General features: G+C 52.5%; 1 protein-coding gene across 5 annotated transcripts in view; it reads right to left on the bottom strand.

Annotated features, from left to right (window-relative positions):
* MYO7B (myosin VIIB) overlaps positions 1-18410 on the bottom strand; it is a 102607-nt gene that overhangs the window by 13287 nt on the left and 70910 nt on the right. For 3 of the 5 annotated variants that reach the window (XM_061432138.1, XM_061432114.1, XM_061432105.1), the window contains exons 20-31: positions 17404-17488; positions 15656-15874; positions 14411-14581; positions 13346-13546; positions 13044-13211; positions 9280-9357; positions 9004-9131; positions 7598-7724; positions 6036-6155; positions 4557-4730; positions 3702-3929; positions 2143-2310 (exon numbers count right to left, since the gene is read on the bottom strand). In XM_061432138.1, coding sequence (XP_061288122.1) covers positions 2143-2310; positions 3702-3929; positions 4557-4730; positions 6036-6155; positions 7598-7724; positions 9004-9131; positions 9280-9357; positions 13044-13211; positions 13346-13546; positions 14411-14581; positions 15656-15874; positions 17404-17488 — 1867 coding nt within the window. The remainder of the gene's footprint in view (positions 1-2142; positions 2311-3701; positions 3930-4556; positions 4731-6035; positions 6156-7597; positions 7725-9003; positions 9132-9279; positions 9358-13043; positions 13212-13345; positions 13547-14410; positions 14582-15655; positions 15875-17403; positions 17489-18410) is intronic. The other 2 variants (XM_061432130.1, XM_061432122.1) reach the window with 1 other exon arrangement.

Below are 18410 nucleotides of genomic sequence, written 5' to 3' on the forward strand. Positions count from 1 at the left end.
AAGAACAGACTTTTGGACTCTGTGGGAGAAAGCAAGGGTGGGATGATTTAAGAGAATAGCATTGAATCATGTATATTATTATATGTGAAATAGATCACCAGTCCAAGTTCAATGCATGAAACAGGGCACTCAAAGCCAGTGCACTGGGATGACCCAGAGGGATGGGATGGGCAGGGAGGTGGAGGGGGGTTCAGGATGGGGGACACATATACACCCATGGCTGATTCATGTCAATGTATGGCAAAAACCACCACAATATTGTAAAATAATTAGCCTCCAATTAAAATAAATTAATTTTTTAAGTGTGCTTCTTGCATTCCAATCATATGCACATGTCAATTGTGTACATGTGAGTACAGCAGTCTAGAAGGATATGTTCACAGTGTTAAGAGGGATGAGCTCTTTGTTGTGATACTATTGGTGGTTTCCCTTTTTTCTTTGTGTTTGTCTTGTTTTCTGATTTATTTGTTAATGTCCACATTTTAGTGTTTACTGAAAAAAAATCAGTGAAACTTATGTTCCCTTTGGAAAAAACAGTGGCATAAATTTCTTAATTCTTTATTCTCACCCTATCTCCCCTTTCCCCAAATGATGATGCCACTTCTTACTCAAGTTCATTCGGATTCATGTGCATCTCTTGTCTCCTCTGCTAGCCCTTGTACTAGCCCTAAAAAGTCCATGGCCTCTCCCCTGTAAACGCATCCACTCAGGCTGGGAAACAACAAAAATAATCCACAAGGTTTGCTTCCCCAAATTCCTGTCCAAGGATTGTCCCCAAGAAATGATAGCGACCGCCTTGGGGAACAAAGCTTCTGTGGTGAAGCTTGTGTGAGGAATATTAGGCAATACAATTGGGTTTCTCTCTTGCAGGACTCCTCGGAGCCTTTCCTCAGGGCTGTGCACTGTGATTCCTGAAGAGCAGGACAAAGCAAGCTGCATTCCCCCACTGCAGACGTGCACAGGACCCTTGTCTGCAAACCCACACTGAGTACCTCCTTTCCTGTGGCCGGAATGCAGACTGCATTGGTCTACCCTCCCTGCCCCGCTCTGAACTCGGGCAATGCCTGCTATCTGAGCCATGCACCTGGGACTCATCTCCTGCAGCCAGGCTGTCAATCCCTGACAAACCAGCACTGCATTGCCTTTGAACTGCCCACTGCTTGTCCTGCTGGTTCTTGGCTCCCAGTGCCACAGGGTAATTGAAGCCAGGAAGGCTTCCCTGGTGGCTCAGATGGTAGAGAATCTGCCTGCAAAGTGGGAGACCCGGCTTTGATCCCTGGGTTGGGAAGATCCCTTGGAGAAGAAAATGGCTACCCACTTCAGTATAATTGCCTGGAGAATTCCATGGACAGAGGAGTCTGGCAAGCTACAGTCCATAGGGTGTTAAAGAGTCAGACAAAACTGCGTGACTAATACACACACAAGCATTAACCAAAGGGCTTTATCCTCCCCTTTCCACGCCCCCTCACCCCATGCACAGCTCTTCTGCACCACCAGCTGCAGCACGGAGCCCACCAGCCCTTAGAGATCCCTTTGCACTCTCAGGACACACTGCAGAGCAAAGCACCCTATGAGGAAGGAGGCTCTGACAGAGGGGTGGTTTGGGACAACCCTGTGGGGAGGGGAAGAGAAGCAGGGGGACCAAGTCAGAGGGCTGTCTTCTTGGGGAAGAGGCTGTGAGCCTTCAGGAACCATCTTCACTTGCTGTGGGCTGACCAAGCAGGGGTAGAGGAGGGGCAGCCCTCCCGCCGTCCAGGCCAGCATCGGGCATTCAGGGCCCAGCAAGGGGACACCAATAAGGCCCAGGGCGGAACTGGGGCCAAGGTGAGGGTGTGCGCGTGGTCAGCAGCTGGGGATGCCTTCTTGCACCCAAAAGCCAAGGCCCAGATTGAGCCTGTAGTAGAGACCAGTGGAGGACTGAGCTGCCCAGACCAGCCAAGATACCATCTTGTGAGGGGGGTGAACCTGAACAAAATTGTTTAAACCTGGAGACTTAGGGCTATGCTGACCGGGAGGTTAGTCTCTATCCCCTCAGTGAGTAGGGACTCATAATGGGATCTCCAGCCCCTCTAAATACCAAGGGGCCCACCACCCCCAAAAAGAGCTTCATAGCCAGAGTACACAGGCTCTGGGGAGGCTGACCTTGGCATAGGTGGTGGTGACCAGGCTGGCCCACTTCTCTGGGGTCTTGGTCCTGTACAGCTTGGAGGGGACACAGCTGGGCAGCAGCTCCTGGATGGCCTGGCTCCCGGCCGAGGCACCGAGCTGCACGTAGCAGTGCTGGGCCAGCAGCTCCACCAGCTCTTCCTCCTGCACGGCGCAGGCACACACATGGGAGCTGGGGTGGGGTGTGCATGTGCGAGCCCACTCTCCCCCAGGAAGCCTTGCCCCTGCTGAGCTCTCACCCCCAACAGCTGAGGTGAGCAGCCGCCTCTGCTAGGCAGGACCTGCCCCTCCCCCAACATGGCAGAGCCCCTGTGTGCCCTGACTGGGCCCAACATGGGCTGCGCTCCTGTTGGCAGGCCAGAGTGTCCCAGCAGCCCAGCCTGAAGACAAGGCGGGTATCCTGCATGTTCCTTGTTCAGCCCTCGTGAGCCAGTGAGTGTGTGGGATTGAGCTCTGGGGCCTGGAGCCCCAACACTGCTGAGTGAGGTGAGTGCTGTTGTTCAGTCACTGAGTCATGTCCGACTCTTTGTGACCCCGTGGACCGCAGGACATCAGGTTTCTCTGTCCTTCACTTGTGGACAAGGCCTTTACCCTGTCTCCCCCAGTCCTCACTGGGCAAAGGTGATCTCCCTAGCCATTCCTGCAGAGCCTCTGCTAGGATTCATGTGGGCAGGAGCCTGTGTAAGTCACTAGCACGCCCAGCAGACAGAAGGTTCCCTGCTCCAGGTGCCCTACAGGGACAAGCTGCCCTGTTCTTTCCAAGGAGACAAACCTTGCCCAGCCATCTATTTGCCTGCCCTCTGTCCCCACGACCCTTTTGCCCCCACCTCTCCCTGCCCACTGCCCTGCTCCAGGCAGGCCTCCAGGACTGCCACAGTTGCCTCCAGTCCCCAGCTCATCCTCTGGATTCAGGCCCGGGGAGGTCTGCACCTGCTGAACAGGCACAGCATTGCCCAAGGAGGTCAGGTGCATGAGCTCCCCTACCCTGAGTCTCACAACCACACAGAAAGCTCTGGTGACTGCACCTTCCAGGAGACAGCCAGGGGCTCAGAGAGGTGACCTAATGTTCCAAGGCCACACCGCCAGGAAGAGGCACAGGTGGGACCTGAATTCAAGTGCTGGGACTCCAAGGCCGTGTTCCTGACCCCCAGGCCCTGCTGCCCCATGAGCAGCTACTGTGGTGAGGCTAGGTGGGCCTGCGGCTGATTGGGGGGCAGGTTTTGCTGCTGGCGGCAGGTGGCTCAAACCCCAGAAGCTTGAGTGAACCTGTGGCTAAAGAAGGGGATGGAGGCTACTGGGCAGGGACAGCTTCTCCCAGAGGGCTGCAGGGACCTGTACTCACAGATACATCCCGGGCCCACTCCTCTCCCTCAGCCTCCTGCCCTCCATGACCCACACGGCCTCCCCAGGGACATGCCTGGTGCCCAGCCCAGCTGCCCTTGTTCTGTCCCAAAGTCCCTGCCCTCGAGCAGGGCCCTTCCCCAGGCTGTCTGAGAGGGGGGTCTTTGGGGCCCTGAGCGCTGTGGTCCCCTCACCTTCTCGAAGGGGTACTCGCCAAGCCAGACTCCATGGAGGACTTGGCGGTAAATGAGATGGGTGCTGACCGGGTCCTCCTGGGAGTCGTGCCATGGGGTGAAGAACTCCTTCCGGAAGTAGATGCGCCAGGGCGCCTGGCGCTCACTCTCGCCCCTCTCCCGCGCCAGTTGCTCACACTGGGCCAAGGCATCCATCACGTGGTCACGCCCGCTGCCCAGGGACCAGAACTGAGACCAGAATCAGAGCGGCAGGGGTGAGTGACTGCTGCGTGTCAGCCCCCCAGGGACACCTGCCTTTGCCATACCCATGTGGAGGTGTGGACATCAAGAGGACAGGAACCCTTCAGACTCCTCCCCATTGGGCGTGGCCTGTCATTCACCCCTAAACACGCCTACACTCTCCCCCTGCCGGCCCCTCTCACAGGAGGCTCATGCCCATGTGACTGGGTTCGAATGCCTTGATTCATTGGCCTGTGTATACCTGGTTCTGAGCGTGGGAATCAGGGCATCTGGGTGGGGCGACGATGTGGGGTCAGGATGGGGCAGTGCTGGTGTGACCTCCACATGGATGCATGGGATTCTGAGCTCCTCAGGGTGAGGGGCTTGGCGCAGGATGTAGGCACAGCAGGGGACCTTCCAGGTGTGTGTGTGTGAGATACTAGACTGAGTGTGTGAGTGTTGGGCCAGGGGGCAGGCTGCCTGGTTAGGAGGCACGTCTGTAAGCGGGAGTTTGTGCTCGCATCTGTATTTGGCAGCTGGGAAGGTGAGTGGTGCCTAGGCTGGCATGATACAAGGGCTGGTGCTGCCCTGCGTGTGTGAACGAGGCGGGCGGTGGACGGGACCCCTGGCCAGTACCTTGTCGTACACGGCGACCTGCAGAGAAAAGCCCAGGTGGTCGCTGAGGCCCTGCTTGCGGGCGATGTGCAGGCAGACTTCCCGAGACGTTGAGGCTGAGTCCACCATGACCATCAGGCTCTCTCCAGTCGCCAAGCTGATATGGATTGGGATGTGCTTCTTGGACTTGACAGCCTGGGGACGGACGAAGACTCAGGTCCTCTGCCCAGGAGGCCCCTCGGCTCAGCTGCCTGTGCTGGAGCTCCTGGAACTCTGTGATGGGAGGCTGGCCCACCAGCCCCTCTTTCCAACCCACTGCCCCTGCGGGCGCATTCCCATGAGTTCTGGGGGGCGGGGCCTTCTGAAGCCCCGCCCAGCTCGGCAAAGCGTTTACACAGTCCTGGCCAGCAGACATCGCTGCTGAACTGAAGAACCTGCCAGGGTAAGAGCTGTTTAAGCACCGTGTCCGTGGGGTGCAGCCTGTACTGGAAGGCCCCATTTTAACATGAGTTCCCTGAGCTTTGGTGAGATTGGGTGACTCAGGATCACTGAAAAAAGCTCTCGGAGATGTCTGAGTCTTGGACTCTGGAACGTTTTGGGTCAGAGGAAGCCACTGTTACTCTCTGTGTACAGCAGGGCTTGAGCACAGGCCACACAGCTGCAGCAAGTTCACTTTCAACTCCAAGGCTTCTGGGCAGAGCAGGTAGATGAGGTAGAGGAGGGAAGTCCCATGGATGTTGGTGGCAGAGTAAGAACACGATAGGGTGTGGTGGGAGGTGCTCTCTGTGTCCTGGTATAGGACACCACAGGGCATAGAGCATGAGTACCTTCCAGGAGCCACGGTTATAGTGGGGGCCAGACCTTACCTGTGTCTGAAGTACTGTTCCTGCGGATCCTGCAAGAACTCACAAGTAACACAAACAAGAATGCCACCTAGGTTGACAACCTTGCATGACCATATAAAATGCAAGTGTCTTTGGGAGGGGTAAGCTTTAGGCAGTTAGCAGCCACTCACACCCTGCAGCTAAGGAACTAAGACTGATTTTCCCCTTCAGCTAGAAGGGCCCTAAATGAAAGAGAAAGTGTTAGTTACTCAGTCATGTCTGACTCTTTGCAACCCCATGGACTGTAGCCCGCCAGGCTCCTCTGTCCATAAAATTCTCCAGGCAAGTATACTGGAGTGGGTAACCATTCCCTTCTCCAGGGGATCTTCCCGACCCAGGGATTGAACCCGGGTCTCCTACATTGCAGCAGATTCTTTACCATTTGAGCCACCAAGGAATATCAATTTAGATATGGGGGAGGTGGCACTTTTGAAGCCTGGACTGGGTCTGGGGAGGCTGAGCCCCAGCTGGGGCTCCCAGGGACCACTGGCCCAGAAGAGCGGGGAGGGGCCCAGAGCACATACTTCCTGTTGGCAGCCCCATGAGCTGTGCTGGAGGAGTCACGGGGGCTGCCACCACCCCACACTGGCTGCCTCCCATCCCCTCCAGCCCCTACCTGCAGCTCCAGCCAGGAGGGGGGCTCTGTGCGCACACCATTGGCACAGGTGCGTCTCAGGCGCTCAGCACAGAAGGGCCCGTAGCCGACTGGTCCTTGACCAATGAAGTTCAGCAGATACTGGTGGATGAGGAAGGGAACGGCACGAAGATACTTAGAATGGAGGCCACTTTCTATTCACTGTCCAGATTCTAGGAACTATGATACTAATTGTAATTATGGATGATGTATTACTTGGCAATCATTTTACAATACACACCTATATAAAATCACAACACTGTATACCCTACATTTGAACAATGTTATATGTCAATAATATCTCAATAAAACTGGAAAAAAGCTAAAAAATGATAATAGCCGTGGCAAAGGTGCATTAACATGGGGCTGTCACACTATGAGGAGTATCAGTTGCACAGCATTTCTGAGGACCCATTTGTCAACATGTTTTAAATAGTACATAATTTTAAAATGTGTTCACTCTTTGACCTAATTTGGTAAAGGTAAAAATAATTTGGTAAAGGTAGATGTATAGTTTTTAATCATAGTGGTGTTTATGGTGATGGGCAATTGGAAGATAGATCCTAAGTGTCCATCAAAAAGTGAAATATGCATTAGGAACACTAGCAAATGGCATTAGCACTGCCATTTGGGGACAGTTTATGACGTGAGAAGACGCTTATAAGTGAAAGCTGCAGGAGAGCCGATGTTCAAAATATGTTCCATGAGATGTTGAAACAAGGTGTTGAAAAGCTTTTTGTCTCTCAGAGAGATTCTTTGAGAAGATGCAGCCTGGAAGGATTTACTGCTGTCAAGGCTGCCCCAGGGCACATGGCCAGGGTGATCAGACTTCCTGCTGTCCCTGGAGGCATGAGAGATAGTGAGATTGTTTTCTGTGTGATCACAAGTATGATTCTCTCACATCACAAAAGGTCAGAAACCGTAAGGCAAGTTGCCTCTGGGTGTGAGGATGACTTTTATCTTCTATTTAGACTTTTTACATTTCCTACACATTACTTTTTTCTCCCTCTTGGCTGCAGGGCATATGGGATCTTAGTTCCCCAACCAGAGATTGAACCTGTGCTCTCTGCAGTGGAAGAGCAGACTCCTAACTACTGGATCACCAGGGAAGTCCCCCCTACATATTACTTTTATATTCAGAACCAAAAGGTGTATTAGAGTAGCGAAGCCTGGGGCCTCCAACACTTGGAAACACCTCTCTTGTTAGTTCTTAGGCCTAGAGAGAGATGCTGCATCCAGCCTCTCATTGGTACCCATTCCTCAAACACTTTTGTCTTTTCAATGCCCATTTCATCCACCACCTCACTGTCTTTTGGTGATGGAGCCCAGGTGAGATGGCCCTGCAGATCCTGATTAGGGGCCGGAGGAGCATCCTCTTTTATAGATGTGAAACTGAGGCCCAAAGAAGGCCAGGCACTGCTGCCCATCCTGGCCTGCACGAGCAGGAGAACCAGGCCATGGGCTGGGGTTTCTCCATCTGCTGCAGGGCCCTGGGCCCACCCATGCTGCCCCAGCCCTCAGCTCCTGCCCCTGCCCCTCCTCACCTTCAGGAACCTCTCGGAAGGCGGGAAGCAGCCCAGGCACAGGCCAAGCAGGATCCAGCCCCGGGCCAGGCTGCTTGTTTTGTAGTTCTCTGAAAGCTGCTTGCAGATCTGGCAGTAAATTTCGTCCCTGAAAGACACAGAGCGCTGGGAGGCCAGGCTGGGGGCTGGCTCTGGGGGAGGGGAGGAGCCCTATACTTTGTATATAAACTCTCCCTAAATCTCTGACTCACCCCTCATCTACACATGTCTGAGGCAGACTCCAGGCAGCGCAGCAAAGGCTAAAATAACTGCACAGGGATTCCAGCTGCTGCTTACCACAGGGAGACAGAGTTTGAATCCAACCAAACTAATTGCCTCCCAAAATGAAAAGTCTTTGAAGGAATGTAACAGATTCCAGAGTCTTCAAACATATCATCCCCAAAGGTCTAAGATAACAACCCCAGAGTACTAGGCTACTGAGAAAATAATAGTCAAGTATCAGACATATGAGGAGACAGGAAAACATGACTATTCTCAAGAGAAAAGGCAGTCAATGGAAACTGACCCCAAGATGAACCAAATATTGATTTATCAGGAAAGGTTTTAAAATTACCATGACTATGATCAAAGATATAAAGGACATTATGCTCATAGTGAATGAACAAACAGGAAATCTTGGCAAAACAGAAACTATTTTTTAAAAAAAGAGTCAAGTGCAAACTCTAGAATTGAAAAATATAATATTTGAAATTTTAAAAAATCATTGGATGGGTATAACAGCAGACTGGGGAAGACAAAAGAAAAATCAGTTAATGTGAAGACAGATTAATAGAAAATATCTAACCTAAAGAACAGAAGGGGAAAAAAGAAAGCACAGATGAACAGACCCTTAGGGATGTGACAGACAATATAGAAGTCTTCTACAGATTTAATTAGAGTTCAAAGGAAAAGAGAGAGAGTGAAGTAGAAAAAAAATTTGAAAAAATTATGACTCAAATTCCTTGAGTTTGGTTAAAATATTAATAATAACTTAAAATATGTGAACTCCTGAAATACAGTAGTCTGTCCTTGTAAGCAGTATATATAGTTCTTAAAATTTGTATAAAAACACAATTTCTGTAAAGCAAATTATATATAAAGCAAAACATATATAGAATAAATGAGGAACTTGCCCATTTACAGGGTCTTGCAGTAAAGCTGGTTATAAGATGAATCAACAGCCCATGATAAGTTTGTCTTCCTAAAACGGGGTTTTACCCAGGGGTTTTAATGCAGAGCATTAGAGAACCCCTGGTGGTTGTACCATCTGCTGTCCTGAGAGCCAGCCTGCAGGCTCCAGGGTGGGGAGCAGGTTAGGGATGGGGCCCTGGGCTGAGAGCTAGTGAGGGGCTGTGTTCTCAGGGGGCGTGATGGGGGTGGGGACTGACCTGAGGTCGGGACGCAAGATGGCGTAGCCCACAATGAACTGCACCTTCTCCAGGTTGGACATGGGTCGGTCTGAGAGGGGGCTGTCCTCTTCAAATGCCTCTTCTCCAATATTCAGCTGGTTGGCCACCTTGAAACCCAAAGGTGGCAGTCAGGACAACCAAGATCGCTTCCATTTGCAAAGAAGGAAACTGGGTGAAAGCCTGGAATGCTGCAGCCGGCCGGCCAGTGGGCAGCAGAGCTGGGAGCAAGCCTGGGCCCCCTGGCCCTGGGCTTACCTGGCCGGTAACCCAGGAGGACCGCTTCAGCTTCATGGAGGAGATGTCCTTGGTCCCTCTGTCCCTGCGGCTGGGCCTCTGTGGAGGGAGACAGCTCCTGAGGGAAGGTGAAGCCTGGGCAGCACCTCCAAATCTAACCCAAGACCCGCCTGGGTGGGGCTCATCTCTAGCTCCCGAGCCTTTTCCCAGCCTGACTCATAAAGCAGCGTGCACTCCCTCATCTCCACCAAGCCGTGCAACACTGACAGGTGTGCACCGCCATTCTCACTGCTGGGCGAGGAAACAGGCGAGAGAACGTGAGAAACGGGACAAAAGCCGCTCGGCCAGACACCGGTCCTCCAGGAGGGTTCAGGACTGCTCTGATTCCAAAGTCTGGACCTCTCACCAGCCGAGTGGGCTGGGTCTGAACCCAGGCGCCCAGGACAGCCACAGGCTACAGTCATTCTCTGTGACGATGTGGTGGATGAACCGGAATACACTCTGCCCACTGCGAGGTCAGAGTTTTGCTAGAGACTCAGAAGACTAGACTTTGGGGCCCTGGCCCACTCCCAGCCATCAGGATCCGATGGTTTCCATAGGCAGGGGTCACAGCCTGTCCTGATGGTGTCATGAGAAGTTGCTGCCAAAATGAGCTCAGTGTGGGACTGGGCTTGGGCTGGGATGAGCCAGGTCTGGAGCTGGGCACGGGCTTCTATGTGTGCATTCTGTGTGCTCAGCTGTGTCCAACTCTTCGCCGTCCCATGGACTATATAGCTTGCCAAGCCTGTCTGTTCATGGAATTTTCTAGGCAAGAATACTGAAGGGGGTGTCATTTCCTCCTCTAGGGGATCTTCTCGACCCAGGGGTCGAACCTGTGCCTCTTACATCTCCTGCACTGGCAGGCAGATTCTTTGCCACTAGTGCCACCTGGTTTGCCACACAGGGACCAAATTGAAAATACATTAGCTGGTGAACGAGGGTGGGCAGGGCTCACTAAGCCCCCTCCCCCTCCTTGGGGGCACACACACTTAATAAGCGTGCAAGAAGGAGCACTGGGGATCTGACTCTGTGCTCACCTTCCAGAGGTGCCGGCAGCTCAACCACCTCTCAATGTCCCCTCCCTGAGTGGTGGCCAGCCTCCAAGGTGACCCCCAGGGACCCTTGCTTCCTGACATTCTCACCCACGATGGCATGCAGGCAATGAAGCCTCCTTCCTGCTTTCTCTCTTAAGTCACTCGTCATGGAGGAAGCAAATTGTGAGAACACTCAGGCAGCCCGGTGGAGAGGCCAGGGTGGCCAGAGCTGAGGTCTCCCACCAGCAGCTATGTGAGGGAGCCATTCGGAGGCACATCTTGTGGCCCCGGTCAAGCTTTAAATGACAGTTTGGCTGCAACTTTGTTAGAGACCTGGAGCCCGAACTAACGAACTAAGCCACTCCTGATCCTCAAAAACTGTCTGAGATAATGAATGTGGGCTGTCTCATGCCATCACATTTAGGGGTTCGTTTGTTGCACAGCAACGGATGACATTACACTAGGCAGAGTCCACGTCTCTAGAGGTCAGGGAGTCAGGGCTTGAGCTTGGGCAACTTCTGTGTAACCTCTGGGCCAGATTTGACCATGTGACCCCAGGCTGCAGACCCGCTTAGATGTCTGTGCAGTTGCTCTGCTATCTGAGCACCTGATGTTTGGGGGTCTGTGATATTTCAGTTTATAATAAGAAATAGATACTTGGTCTTTGTCCCCATTGCTGGCACAGAACTCCTAAAACCCTTGAAATCATCTGTGATAAAGATGTCTTTTTATGTTAATGAGGTGACTTTTAGAAAGCACCTAAGGATGGGGGCAAAGCTTTGGTTTTTCCAGTAGTCATGTATGGATGTGAGAGTTGGATGGTGAAGAAAGCTGAGCGCTGTAGAATTGATGCTTTTGAACTGTGGTGTTGGAGAAGACTCTTGAGAGTCCCTTGGACTGCAAGGAGATCCAACTAGTCCATCCTAAAGGAGATCACTCCTGGGTGCTCATTGGAAGGACTGATGCTGAAGCTGAAACTCCAACACTTTGGCCATCTGATGTGAAGAACTGACTCATTTGAAAAGACCCTGATGCTGGAGAAGATAGAAGGCGGGAGGAGAAGGGGACGACAGAGGATGAGATGGTTGGATGGCATCACCGACTTGATGGACATGAGTTTGAATAGGCTCTGGGAGTTGGTGATAGACAGGGAGGCTTGGGTGTGCTGCAGTCCATGCGGTTGGAAAGAGTCAGACACGACTGAGATACTGAACTGAAGGATGGGGGCTGCTGGCTAGTGGTCAAGGGGAGGGGGGAAGGGCGTGAAACTGAGCTCAGCTGGCTCAATGGCCAGTGATTTATTTGATCATATCAATGAAGTAAGGCCTCTGTAAAGACCCAAAAGGACAGGGGTCAGAGAGTTTCCAGGCTGGTGAACACGTGGAGATTTGGGGAGTGGTACCTGGAGAGGGCATGCAAGTTTCTTAATCTTTTTCATATCTTGCCCTGTGCATTTCATACCTTGCCTCTTTCATCAGGCTGTAGTGACTTGTATCCTTTATAATAAACCAGTAGGCTAGTGAGTACAATGTTACTCTGAATTCTCTGAGCTGCTCTTGCAAATTAATCAAACCCAAGGAGGAGGTGTGAGAATGTCTGATTCAAGCCAGGTAGTCAGCAAATAAAGACCAATCTGAACTTGCATTAAAGTAGGGGTAATCTAGAAGGACTGGGCCCTTCGTCTGTGGAATCGGACACTATCTCCAGGCAGACAGTATCCAAACCGAGTTGAATTTTAGGACACCCAGCTGGTGCTGAGAAGTTTTGGTGGAAAAAACCCATATACATTGGAACTGGTGTCAGAATTACAGGCCGTTGTGGGGCTCCCGTTGCTGGTGGGCCCAAGTGCTGTCACTGGTGTGTCATTCCTTTGAACTATTCTTGGTTAATTCCACTAGGATGACATCATGAAACTGAGGCCTTAGGAAGGGCTTCTGACCAAAAATGGATATAACAGCCTTTCATCGGAGGGCAGTGTAGAAAGATTCAAAGAAAATTCAAAGAAAAATTCAAAGAACTGGGTCTTTGAATTCAGTGGAGTGGATTCAAAGCCCAGCTGTGTAACATGTATTCACTGTGATTTGGGGGCAAGTTACTTAACTTCTCAGTTTCGTTAGCTACAATAAATTTAATAATCCTACTTTGTAGGGATGGCTCCTCTGGAAATTAACTGAAGAGAAGCAGCCGGCATACAGCATGTTGACAGTCGGTAACATTTGTTGTTATTATTACTGGTCTATGCATTTGATTCCTGAAGGGCTTCCCTGGGTGCTCAGACAGTAAAGAATCTGCCTGCAATGCAGGAGACCTGGGTTCGATCCCTGAGTCGGGAAGATCCCCTGGGGAAGGGAATGATTATCCACTCCAGTATTCTTACCTGGAGAATCCCATGGACAGACGAACCTGACAGGCTACAGTCCGTGGTGTCTCAAAGGGTCAGACACAGCTGAGTGACTAAGCACCAAGTTTGACTAAGTCAAACTCAGTGTTCAGCATCTGAAGGACCTTCTCCAAATTCACAAAGTCCTGGGTATAATGCCTGACTCATGAGTTCCCGAATGCAATTCAAGACTGAAAACCCTAGGGGTCCCTAGGTCCTGCGGCCGGTGCTCACTCCACACTGTGCCTCCCCTTTCTGGTCCAGCTTCTCCAGGCCCTGGGCCTGGGGACACCGGGAGGGCATCTCCCCTTGGCACCGCCCTCATGGCGCACCTGTGCTGATCTGCTGTGTTGTGGAGGCTGGGTGCTGCCCTCCTTGCCCAGGGCATCGTGGATCTGCCGCATCACTGAGCCGCCACGCAGGGTGTTCCTGGTGAAGAGCACTGGCTCCGGAAGGTCGCCCATGAACCGCAGGATGATGCTCCATACAGCCAGGGCAGCCTGGGAAAACGGAGACAGAGCCCCCGCTTGGAACCCAGCTCCATGCAACACAGAGCCCACAGCATCCTTTCCCTTTGTTGCTCCCACAGAGTCAGCGGGAGGCCTGAGCCACTAGAAAGCACGGGACCAGGCACCGAGCAGTCAGTGTCATCCTCGTGGTAGAGCAGAGGGTATCGGAGGGGCCGCCGGATGTGCGTGTGGCTGGCTGATTTCTGGAAGTAGGTCACAGCGAACTTGGGGAAGGTGTACTCAGCCAGGTCATCCTCAGGCTCCTCCATCATGGGGACCGTGTCTAGGTCAACCTCAGGCAGCTTCTGGGTCATCTCCTTCAGATCCTGGGACAGAGACAAGGGTCCACTCTCATCTCAGATGTGATCTGCCAGTGTGCACATCTTGGGGCCAGGGAGCCCCAAGAAGGGCCTGCCTGGTTTGTGACAGGGTGCAGAATGACCCACTCCCCCTTGTGTTGGGGACCGCCCCCTGCCCACATCCTCAGTGCATCCCTGGTGGGCTGCCAGGTGCTGGGTGGGCCTTGATATGAGAGCCCCAGGTACCTGGCGGCTTGCCCTCAGAGCCCTCCGCCTGTAAACCTTGTCTCCCCAGACACCCCCACTCCTTGCTGCCTCCCCCGCCTGTAGACCTCGGCTCCCCAGACACCCCCACTCCCTGCTGCCTCCTGCCTGCCTCCCTTAGGTGCCCCTCCAGGGGAAGTATGCCCAGCTGCTCCCACAGCACAGACGGTTTGTGGGTGGGTGGAGCTTGGAGGAGCAGGCATGATGAGCTCCTGAGGGATGCAGTGAGAGTCAACAGGACGGCCCTGGAGCTGCCCTCTCTGCCCAATCCTCCTGCTCTGCTCCCCAGCCCTAGTCCCGCAGGTCTCATTCTGCAGAGCAGCAGCCAATGAGATGCTCTGTGACAGCGGCCAAATACATGTGGGAAACACTGCCCAGTTGAAAGCCCAAGAACATTTGCATAGTAAAGGCTCTAGGAAGCCTTGCAGCTAAGACACCTCCTTAACTTGAAAGGGGCTGACCACAGAGACCCTCGCTCCTCTTTTCTCTGCATCTTCACCCACAACCACAGAACTCACTCCTCGAGCCAAGTCGTGGCTTTTCAGTAAAGCCTAGAGGTTGGCTGAAGCCTGGGACTGGGCAGGCACCCCACAAGATCCCATGCTGGGCTGGCAGGGCCCAACTTACCTCAATGTCCGGTGTGGCCGGGCTATCCTGCCCACCAGTCAGGGAAGGCAGGAAGCCAAACACCTGCTCCACCATCTCCGTGTCGGTGATGGTGTCGTAGATGGACTTACGCTTCCTTTTGGGTACAGCGCTTGGGCTCTTCTGCTCTTCAGCTGGGATGACGAGGGGCACCTGCACAGACACCCCATGGGGCCACAGTTGCCACCAGCCCAGCGGGGGCAAGCCCCTCACAAAGCTGAATAAACCTTCTGCTGCCATATTTGTCAAAATCAATACGTTTCCCTTTAAAATCCTAGGTTTCAATAGCTAGAGGGACTGGAGATCAACCAGCCTGGGCTTCCTGTTTCAGAGAAGATGTAAAGAAGGGACATGCTTGCTTGTCCCCACATGGGACCACACCAAACCCCACAGATTCCCAGAACCTAGCTGCAAAACCCACTCAGGCCCACGTGGTCCCTTCACTAAAAGCAGGGAGAGGGCTCTGGCCCGCCCGGTCTGTTGCTTGTCCAAGGCCATATAGGTGTAGGAGCATCTGCTGACATGTCTGAGGCTCTGCACTCTTTCTCGCTCTGGCCACTGTACCAGTACTGTGCTCAGGGGACCTGTATTATCTATGGAGCAGGAGAGAATTTCACCCTAGCCCCCTTCTTTATCACCATTGCCAATGAGTGAGTTCTGAGGAGTGAGGTTGAGTCTTGGGTCCTCTCTGGATGGAGGGAATGGGACCACCCAGGGGTGAAATGTCACAATGCAGGGATACACATCTCAGTGACATTTGTTTGCCCCCTGCCCTCCCGTCTCTCCTGCCCACACTCTCTTGAAGGCTACTCTTGGTATTTCTCTGCCCTAAGCTATCAGACCCGCCCAGGAACCAGGCACCTCCACCCTCCTCCATGGAGCTGTGGCCTCCCATAGCTCAGCTGACCCTGGTTTCCTGAGCCTTCCTGCGGACTGATCAGTGCTGCTGAGAAATCATCCCCAAAGCTAAAGGAAGGGGACCAAAGAACTTGAGTTCCAGATTCCAGGTATAAGACTGAGATAATCCATCTCCCATGCTGCATCCTCAGCACCCAGGGTATGAGCTGGGTGTGCCTGATGGTGGGGGCCAGTACAGTAGTAACTGTGGACCCAGAGGGGTCAGGAGTGTCTGATGATGGTCTTATGTTGCTGCCCACTCCTTCTGCCTGCCCTCCTTCATCTGCGCCCAGCCATCCCCACCTGCCCGAGAGGGCAGTGACCACCTACATTGGCTTTCTGCTGCCGGAAGTTCCGTCGAGCAGCCATGCCCCTGGCATGCGCCTGGATGACCACCACAGCCCTCCTCTTGGCCTGGACTTGCTGGCGCACCAGGTAGCCCCTGCAGAGGGCCTGAAGCCTGACCATCCTCTGCCGCAGGGCCTGGTACTGCTTTGCCAGCAGATGGCTCCGGGCAATGGCCTGCAGACGCTCAAAACCCAGTAGGATCTGCGGAGGCAAGAAGGGCGTACACTCTCAGAGGGGCCTGGGACTGGCAGGGCACAGAGCAGAGAAAGGCTTCCTGAGGGGACAGAGGGCGAGAGGCAAGGTGTTCTCGCAAATTAGCTTTACAGTTACATGCTTTTTGGCAAAGTGCTGGTGCTAAAATTTTGCACACCTGTGAACACAAGCAGATTAAGTGACTTATACTTGTAAAGCAGTTAGAGCCTGGCATGAAATTGGTGCTAAAGAAGTACTTTTACATGGCATAAATGATAGAGTGGTCTTCTGATGGCTGCTGCTGCTACTAAGTCACTTCAGTCGTGTCCGACTCTGTGCGACCCCACAGACGGCAGCCCACCAGGCTCCCCCGTCCCTGGGATTCTCCAGGCAAGAACACTGGAGAGGGTTGCCATTTCCTTCTCCAATGCATGAAAGTGAAGTCGCTCAGTCGTGTCCGACTCCTAGCGATCCCGTGGACTGCAGCCTACCAGGCTCCTCCATCCATGGGATTTTCCAGGCAAGAGTACTGGAGAGGGATGCCATTGCCTTCTCCCTTCTGATGGCTAGTGACAGAGAACTGGGCTGGAAGTCAAGTGGGTGGCAGGATTGCAGAGGTCCTGCTTTTCACACCTGCAGCCAAGTACAGTCAGCTCGTGTGGGGCTGTGACCTGGTGGAGGCCTTTGGCCTGCTCCATCAAGCAACTCCCTCACAGGGAACTTGAAAATAAAGAGGAAATAATAAACTATGAGCACGCACTTCTATGCTGCAAACACACTCTGGGCCAGAGGTCTCTGAGCCTCTGGGCTGACTTCTATTGGCTTTTCAAAGATCAACCCTGGTGCGTGCTGTCTGTGTGGGGTTGTGCTTCATTTTACAACCGTCAAGTCACACAGACCTGCATCTCAGCTCCAGCTCTGCTGCTTACTGACTGCATGCTCTTGGGAAAATGACTTAATTTCTTTATGTCTCAGATCCATGACATGCAGTGTCGGTTTAATAATAAATAAAATGATGCACATAGAGCAACAGGCCCCATGTAGCCTTTCCATCTGCGTGTTCCAGCCATAGTCATGGCCATGACCAAGGCAAGCAGTCAAGGAGGCCCAGCAGGGCATGTTAAAGGTGCCCCTGGTTTGTTTGCTTAGCAGACACTCATTAGCAGTGCCTGTGGTCAAGGAAAAAATTTGGAAGAAGTGCTTGAAACAGAGAATAATCAATCCGTTAACTTCTATTGCTGCCTGCAAAGTGGGGGGAAAAAACCAGCCACCGTCTCATTTCAGAGCAGGACATCTCATTCTAGCTCTGGAGATGCCTCAGATCCTGCAGGAGAACACTTGAAAACCACAAACACGTGACCTGACACTGCTAAGAAGAGTGTGGGGTGCTGAGGTTTGTGACTGGTGATGCTCCTTGCCCCAGTGCTCACATTCATAAATAAATGTCTCACACTCACAAACAAAGGTCGATATTGGTTTCTAACTGGACAGGTGTCCCCTGCCCCTGCAGGTTCCACCTCCCACATGAGTTCTCTTACCAGCTTGAAGTTCTGCTGGCTGTAGTGGCCTCTCCACCAGGCCTGGAGGGTCACAGCTGCCTGCCTCTGCCTCAGGAACTCCTTCCTAGAAGGGGAAATGCAAGTCAGTGGTAACAACCACAGGCATTTTAAAAGCCTCCAGGGCTGGGGGTGGGGCGGGGAGGGAAACTGATTTTGAAGGGAAGAGAGAAAACAAAATTCGGGTAAAAATGAATACACGTGGTATTTCTTTTCCAGAAGACTTTATAGGCTGAAAGGTTAGGAACAAAAAATCTACTGCCAACAAATAAATTTGTGAATGAGGACAGTCTAGTTTCTGTTATTTATTAAATTTATCTTATATCTTTTATTTATTTATTTTTGCCATGCTATGCAACATGTGGGATCTTAGTTCCCTGACTAGGGATCAAACCTGTGCCCCCTGCAGTGGCAGTGTGGCGCTCTAACCCCTGGACTGCCAGGGAATTCCCGAGGACAGTCCAGTTTTTAGAATGAGGAGGAATGATTTCCTCATTACCCCCAAAGATCTGTGAAGGTATAAAACTGGTTTCCAACTTTTTATTCCTTGCCCCCTCCTCTGGCCACTAGCCCAGGAGTCTACTGAAATCAGGTCAGAAATCTTAGTACCAGAGCTCCTTTCTGGGGACAGGTCAAACCAGAGGGCAGCACCCAGGTGCTGGCAGCCTGGCAAGTGCCATCTAACTGCTCCCTCCACAAGGAGGAAGTGCTAGTGCTAAGTCACTTCAGTCGCGTCCGACTCTGTGCCACCCAATGGACTGGAGCCTGCCAGGTTCCTCTGTCCATGGTTTTCTCCAGGCAAGAATACTGGAGTGGGTTGCCATGCCTTCCTCCAACAGAGAGGGAAGTGGGCTGAAAATGGAGGGATGATCTGAAACCTGGCCTCTGGAGAGTCAGAGGTGCATATGGTTGTATCTCTCTTTCCACACTTAACTGAGTTTTCTTATCACTTCTAATAATTTTTCAGGGTATTTTCTTAGGTTTAGAAC

This window comes from Bos javanicus, chromosome 2 (genome assembly GCF_032452875.1).
Source record: "Bos javanicus breed banteng chromosome 2, ARS-OSU_banteng_1.0, whole genome shotgun sequence".
Classification (NCBI taxonomy): domain Eukaryota; kingdom Metazoa; phylum Chordata; class Mammalia; order Artiodactyla; family Bovidae; genus Bos; species Bos javanicus.